We start from the raw sequence: 7,487 nt of genomic DNA, 5'->3' as shown, positions 1-7,487 counted from the left end.
AGGGTCAACACTTATAAAGGCATGTATAACAAATGTAACTTCTGACATAGACACGTGGACTTTGGATCTTTCAACAGACTTTACTTTGCTGGAGGTATGACTCATACATACTCATACTGTAGTTGTGGGTTAACATTTTCACCCTTAGCCCACGTAGTATAGTTCACAAATGTTCCACTTCAGACACCTGCTACACTTCAGATAATACATAAGACATTTTTTTTTTTAACTTTCCTATCAGCCTGATCTTGCTGCCCACTTCACACCAGTAGCAGATCAAAACAAAAGTAACACAGACTACGAGACTGACGGGGTTTTTCCACATGACCCTTGACCATTTTGACATTTTTTGTGTGGTGTGGTTGTGTGCGTCTGTCATGTCCAGAGGATTTCCCACATGACACACTAAATAGGCATCTGAGGCACTTAGGAACAGCACATGACTCATCCTATCTGACATTTAATCTCAAGAAAGATTGCACTCGGGATACCCATACTGGCAAATTATTGCTCAAGAGGCATGTCTCCGCTTGTTATTGAAGTTTAACCAAATATTTGCTTCTTATAAAACAAAAGGGAAAAAAAGACTACCATCCTGTGTATATCTAGACTAAACTGTGTACTAAATTGTAGGCTTTCGAGTGCTTTTACTGTGGGATTATCTATTGATGTAAAGGGAACCTCCACTCACTGGACTTTTTGATACTAATTTAGCAATACTAGGAAAGTCCAGATGGTTCCTGGTAATCTTAGGTAGAGTTGAAGAGGCTGTATGCAATACTTGCCTCAATGTGAAAGTTTTTACAGTAGTACACAAAGCTGCTATTTTCACCATTTATCTCAACGTAGAACCCATAGAATACATAGATTTAAATAAACTAAAACAGACAAAACAACTAATATACCCTAAGAAATATGTACATGGTTATGTATAAATTTAGCAGGAGCGGAGGTAAAACCAAACACCTACGTATGTGGGCTCAGAACTAAGAGTGACTAAAACCTTTTCACGTGCGGCTGAACACCCACTTGTACTGTACGTTAACACTGAGCATCAGCAGCAGCATCACTGCCCCGACATGTACGTATCACAGTAGTGAAACTCATTTACCTTCCTTCACGCTACAATGTTTGAAAGTAAGAAATAGTTTACAAAGGGAAAAAAAAAATAACGTTTAAAGGTAAACATTCCGTTTTTGACTATTATATCAATATCTTGTTTCATCATTAAAGTGCCAAACTCAGTCTAATGATTTTTAGACTATTTTACCTTTAATGTTTAACTAAGGGGAAACAGCCTGTGTGTCAGCTATAATTTGAATAATGAAAGAACAGTTGGTAACTCCACTTTGTTTTTTCCCTCTCAGAATTCCCCTTTCTCATCTGTGTATATTTACTGTATCATCAAAGGATCCCTATAATTGTATCCTGGTGTAATGGTACATTGGTATTGGTATATTTTCAGTTATAGTTATAATTAATACAATATAAATACACTGTGCAATACAACAACTATTCTGTCTGTATATATCATGTTTTTTTAGTCTTTAGTTAGTTATATCTTAGTTATTGTGGATTTGTACTTTTTCTCAGTCAATATCCTTTACTGTAATATTATATTATGTTATATTATATATATATATTATATTGTATGTATTTATGATACTTTCTGATAAAAAAAAAAACTTTTTTTTTTTTACTATGTCTCTTGTTTGCACTATCCACTATGCTGCTGTAATCCTGTAAATTTCCCCACTGCGGGACTAATAAAATATTATTTTCTTTCATCTTATATTATTAGGCAAATAGGGGAATTAACAGCTAGCTGAACAGTGTTTTGCTTCTTTCATTTGCCAATTGAGGCAACAAAGACTTCGTCAGTAGAACCAGGAAAAATCCCATCGTTTGGGGGATTCCCTGTTTCCTTACAGGTCTTCAAATGGGGCTTTGTATTCGGTTCTGTTCATGCAATGAGCTGCTCTGAGGAGTCCTTGGAGTACAGCGACTCTGAGCTGTTGCCTTGTTCTTGCTCAGCCTCGTGAAAACTGCACTCTATTGCTATTAATGTCCGAGGGTCATCTAAAGGAGAAAAAGAGAGAAAATAAAAACACTGTATTTGGAATTGATGGGACAAATATCCTGTGTAATCACTATGAAGTACAAGTTACATTACCTGTAGGGGTTCTAATTATGGGTGTTTTGGGGGATGGCTTTTGTGTCTTCTGTTTTTTCTGAAGGATGTTGAAAGCCACAGAGATGAAGACGATGATGATTATACCAAAGGCCATCAGAACAAAGATGATGATCATCATTGTCAATGGCTGCTCTGTGTCATCTGTTTCAAAACAGCAACAGATTGTAGGTAGCTTTCCTTAAAAACAGGAATTAACGCACAAAGACACTAAAGAAAGAATCATGTCCTACCAGGTTTCTTTACGTTCATCTGTGAAACATCACACTGTATGTCACTAACTGCATCTCCGTTGGCCACAATCTTTTGACCTGGATTGGGGCACCTTTGAGAAAAAACAAATCACAGAAGAATTTTAATGACATTTTTAGGTCTTAATCATATCTGTCAATACAGAAACAGAAAAAAAAAAAAAAAAAAGTGGTTGCAACGGTAGAGCCAGTCAGTAGAGAAGAAATATGTCTTACTTGCTACTCCAGGGTTTACACTTCTGGTGAATTTTGTCATTGAAGGTTCCATTTGGACAGGGTCTGCAGGAACCTGCACAGAGAGGCATTCAGCTGACATTACAATCAATGTAACGTGTATGTTGTTTGTGCTTAAGTGATGTGATTACATGCAGTTTTACGTACGATCGGTGGTAGGTTCTTGACCTTTGGCACACGTCTCCACACAGAATTTACACTGGTCATCACCACAGGTGAGTCCTTCTTTACAACCACACTTTGTATTAGTTGTAGGAGTGCAGGTTTCCATAAGGACTTGAGCACCTAAATATAGGAAGATACAGATAGTTTGGATTGTAAATTCACTAGAGAAGAAATGCTTTACGTAGTTTTGTGACTTGAATAACTCATTAACATACCTGCACATTGTGAGCACCTATCACACCTTGAGGCAGCAAGGTTTGTTGTGTAAGTGCCAGACTCACAAGGTGTACAAAGATCTGCTGAACTGGGACCACACCTTTTGACCAGACGGTTTCCTGCACACACACACGCACACACAGGCACACACACACACAGTGGGACAAGTTTAGGCAAGACATTTCTAGCAGCTGTGCTTCATCAAAACTACACTGTTTTGGATTTGCACATAGAAGAATGACATATATGACAGCTCCAAATGATTGGATATGTTAGTTGCATCATCTGTGCCTTTGTTGTGGGATTAGGTGACAAACCACTGAAAGTATATTGGCTACAGGCAACCACCACAGAGGAACTCCTCAAAGGATGGAACATGATCATCTTTTTACATTCACAAAAAAAAACAAAAGGCTGGGTTTCAGAATAATACGAGGAGAAAGACTATTTGTCCTCCAATACTATCCAGTATACATAGAGGGTTTCCTTCAAGAACAATATTGTTTAAAAAAACAACCAAACAACAACAACATATTAACATATATTAAACAACACTGTATGTGCCATATTTGTTCAGAACAAAAATACTATATATATGTAGTTTTATAATGTTATAATTATTCTTTCCTTTATTTCTTACCTGGATGACAGATTTCACAGCAAATATCTTTACCCTTCCCATTTGTCCATTTCAAGCAGCCCCTCTCAGGCTGTCCAGCGCTGCACAAGCCGGCCTGCATGAGCAGACAGAGACCCATCAACCACAGCATCACGGCCATGCTACTGTCAGCTCTCCAGCTTTGGCGTTAAGGATGATACAGACAACCGAGGTAAGACGTAAGGTAATCCAACAAATATCCAAGGTATCTTTTTTTCCGCCCAGAAAGTTATTTAAAGTATTTAATCTGTAGTTTTCCACAACGTTCCTCTTGATTTAAAGTTGTTTGGCAGCAGTGTTGTGGGTAATGAATTCATTTGAAGAAGGCTCACTGTGCTTTGATCTCAGTACTCAAAACACAACTCACTCTGTGGCCAGCTGATCGCGCTATTCATAGTCGGGGGGTGTGTCCTAAAAAAAAAAAGTGTCTCTTACTTCCTGCTTTGTCCAATCAATCAACTGTGTTGCACAAAATGTTCATGCTCATAGCCTACCAGACTTCAAATTCAAATCATTTACATAAATATAGCATGTTTTATATATTTTTTTTATTTTCAATACATTTTATACAAGTAGTATTTCCTTCATTAAAAACAATACAGCCTGTTCAAGATAGAGTTCTATAGCGGTTCAAAACGAAACAAAACCAAATGATAGTGTCTGAATAGTATTCCTCATAATCTCAAGCTTTGGACCAGTGCTATCCGTGGTTGGCTCAACTTTTGACTATCAAATCAGTTTTGCTCTGTGCCTTTAACAGGGACTATTTACAAAGTGAACATTCCTGGAGTGCATTTCGTTGCTTTTCTGTAACAATACGTCCCTTAACTGAAGGAAATTTCTGGATTTGAGATTAAATCTCGTTGAAACTTTCCCATTCTCCATCCTGGAACCAGTTTCCGATCAGGCAGGGTCTTCCCCCCCCCCCCCCCCCCCAGGAAACCAAATGTGTATATTTACCTTAAGCTGACAATGAGGGTAGCCAACAGTTATGTTATCATTCCAACCAAAAGAAAAGGATTTTTTTTGTGTGTTTGCTACATCTCAAACTGATGTTCTGAATTGCTCTCTTTAATTGGAAAAATGTCACCTGAAATGGAAGTGGAAAGAAATTTGTTGATGCACATGGTACACTAACTAAATTTGGATTAAAGCATCTGAACTTTCACTAATTGATTTGATGTTTAATTTGATTCATTTTGGTTATGTTTGGACTGTTAAACAAACCTGAAGATGACGTCTTTGTGTGGAGGGACTTTCCTGTTGGTGTATTATCATTGCTACAGGGGACACATTAAACACAAAACATTAAAAAAAAAAAAAAAAAAAATTTTTTTAAAAAAGACAAAACAAAGATGAAAAAAACTACAGTACAAAGGGTTTTCTTTAATATAATGGATAAAAAGGCTGCTAAGAACTCATTGTTTGGAATTGATGCAGCGTCATTGTGATGAGTCAAAGACACACGAGTTACACATGCCAAGAGTCACAAGTTTTTTGGAGATGACCCTAAAAGGTTAAAAATTTCCCAGTTGTTGCTGATCACCTGTTATTCTTATGTGTCCAGTGATTATCAGATTTAAGTCACTGCATTAAAAATAAAACTGAAATGAAAAGTGAAACATAAACCCTTCGTTGTGCTAAAATGAAAGTGTGGCTTTCGGAAGATACTCTTGTTGAGATTGTTTTATTCAAAACAATTTCATTGTGTGTATTCCTGAAACAAAAACCTGACACTTATTTCCTTTAAAAAGGAAACTCTGATTTCCCTACTTGGCAGCGCTTTGACTTTTGGAAAATAGGGACATTTTGCTGACTAATGACTCGATATCACAGTCAATTATTAAGGTTATCTGAGGACAGTGTAGCTTAATCTCACACTCAAAGTCAAGTCATAAATCTAAATAAAATGCACAAAAACACACATCACTGCCATGATGCTTAAGTGACATTTGACAGATGTTGCCTTTGACATTCTTATCATTCTCAGCCTCACATTGGCTAACCTCATTTATGAGTAGACATATTTTTCATGAAGCTGTGATGTCAAGAGTGAGTATCTGCCAACGCATCCTTGGTTGAGAAACACCTCTCACATTTACCCTTAAACCTCCCACTAAAAATGCAATGATGAAGCACAGTAAACCCCCAGTTGCTCAATTAACATACTGATTTGGGAAATGCTGTTAAGTTTTTTGGTAAGTTGTTTGGCGATGTTCATGCTGCTGGTAAATGAGGGTGTGTGTGTGTGTGTGGATTTTTGCATATGGTGTTATGTTAGCGTCAGTTAAACTGCAACTCATGTCAGTTGTAACAGCAGTCTTTGTCAATTGTTGACTACGTATGTCCTCTTTGTGTCATAATTTAGGTGGCTGTTTTAGGGCACTTCATAATCTACCTCTGCAGGCGAGGGGATCATGAAGCTCTGACATCGCTTCCTTCCTGCGTGGGAGTGTGGTGTCAATTTCTGATACGCCCACGTACATACGTATGTCGTATAAACATTTGTGGTTGGTGGGTCAAGTAGACAGTGGTCTGTAGGGGTACAGCGCATTTAAGCCTTTGAAGGTATTGTCAGCCCACTGGGAAAGTACACGCAGTGGTTCTGGTGTGCTCGGAATTTCCACTTAGGGGTGGTTACTGTGGAGCGTCAATCAAATGAAGTGATGATAGCAGAGTTGGTGTTGCGGTGATATTTTACCTACAGTTACAGATGTAAGTGTTAATCATTTTCTAGACTTTGATGAACACATTTCAGTCTTGAAAAATAACCAGCTTTGCTATTGTGTCACTTGCACATTTCAAATGCTTGTGCCTAATTCAAATAGAAAAATATTGCCTGTGTTAATCTGAAAAAAATAAATTTGATCTTTCAAAGATTACATTTAAATTAGAATCGAAATCAAGTTAAAATGAATTAACAGTAAATGCAGGGGCGTAACCATGATATTGACATTGGGGGGTCCAAATGACATTTGCCCCCACTAAGACCCCGCTGTGATTATATATATTGATATATATATATATATATAAATATATATATATATCGTATAGTATCTTATTATACAATATATACTATAGATACTATAATGTTCTCTAAAATTTCATTAAAATGTCATATTATTGTATGCTGTCCACAAATTCATAAGAAAGTCATCCAAACTGACATAAAAACTTCATATTATAGTATGTGGTCAAAAATACCCTAAGAATGTCTTGGTATAACATGTGGTCAAAAATGTCCAAAAACAATAAAATAAGATAGTATGTTGTCCAAATTGTCCTAAAGATTTAATAGTATGTTGTCCAAAATGTCATAGAAACCTGATATTATCGTATGTCCTCCAAAATGTCATGAAAATGTCCTGCTAAAGTATGTTGTCTAAAATGTCATAAAAACATCATACAATAGTATGCAGGCCAAAATGTCAAAAACATATCAGTACAGTATGTTGTCCAAAATGTCATAAAAATGTCTTACGTATGTCGTCCAAAATGTCAGTATGTCATGCTATAATATTTCATCGAAAATGTCATAAAAATATCATACGATACTGTCTTCCAAAATGTCATAAAAATGTCATACTGTAGTATGTTCTCCCAACATGTTAAAACGCCCTGCTATAGTATTTCGTCCAAACTGTCATAAAAACATCCTAATATAGTTTGGCGTCCAACTGTCATAAAAATGTCAGTATAGTTTGTTTGCATTATAAAAAAAGTTAATTTTAAATGAGAAATTTCAATTATTAAAGCATTCCAGGCAATTAAT

At 36.5% G+C, this 7,487-nt stretch overlaps 1 protein-coding gene across 1 annotated transcript; it reads right to left on the bottom strand.

Annotated features, from left to right (window-relative positions):
* Positions 1–6: 6 nt before the first annotated feature.
* Positions 7–4,053, bottom strand: tnfrsf9a (tumor necrosis factor receptor superfamily, member 9a). Its single transcript, XM_069704342.1, has 7 exons — positions 3,698–4,053; positions 3,057–3,176; positions 2,824–2,961; positions 2,659–2,731; positions 2,425–2,516; positions 2,174–2,335; positions 7–2,079 (listed from the first exon to the last, which is right to left on the bottom strand). Exons 1-7 carry the CDS (start codon positions 3,834–3,836, stop codon positions 1,964–1,966), a joined length of 840 nt encoding a protein of 279 aa, XP_069560443.1. The 5' UTR covers positions 3,837–4,053; the 3' UTR covers positions 7–1,963.
* Between the last annotated feature and the right edge of the window lie 3,434 nt (positions 4,054–7,487).

The sequence above is a fragment of the Brachyistius frenatus genome, unplaced genomic scaffold, assembly GCF_029030835.1.
Source record: "Brachyistius frenatus isolate BFR_SWC_R1_liver_20210118 unplaced genomic scaffold, ASM2903083v1 Contig_50, whole genome shotgun sequence".
In the NCBI taxonomy this organism is placed as follows: Eukaryota; Metazoa; Chordata; class Actinopteri; family Embiotocidae; genus Brachyistius; species Brachyistius frenatus.
Note: the sequence above shows the minus strand (reverse complement) of the source record. Positions and strands in the feature narration are given on the sequence as shown.

What these genes read in the sequence shown, in the direction of transcription:
- tnfrsf9a (XM_069704342.1), bottom strand. Translation starts at nt 3,836, where the DNA reads ATGGCCGTGATGCTGTGGTTGATGGGTCTCTGTCTGCTCATGCAGGCC. An exon ending in TCAAGAACCTACCACCGATC is followed by an intron (nt 2,732 to 2,823) that starts GTACGTAAAACT and finishes CTCTCTGTGCAG; the next exon opens with GTTCCTGCAGACCCTGTCCA. An exon ending in CATAATTAGAACCCCTACAG is followed by an intron (nt 2,080 to 2,173) that starts GTAATGTAACTT and finishes TTTCTCCTTTAG; the next exon opens with ATGACCCTCGGACATTAATA.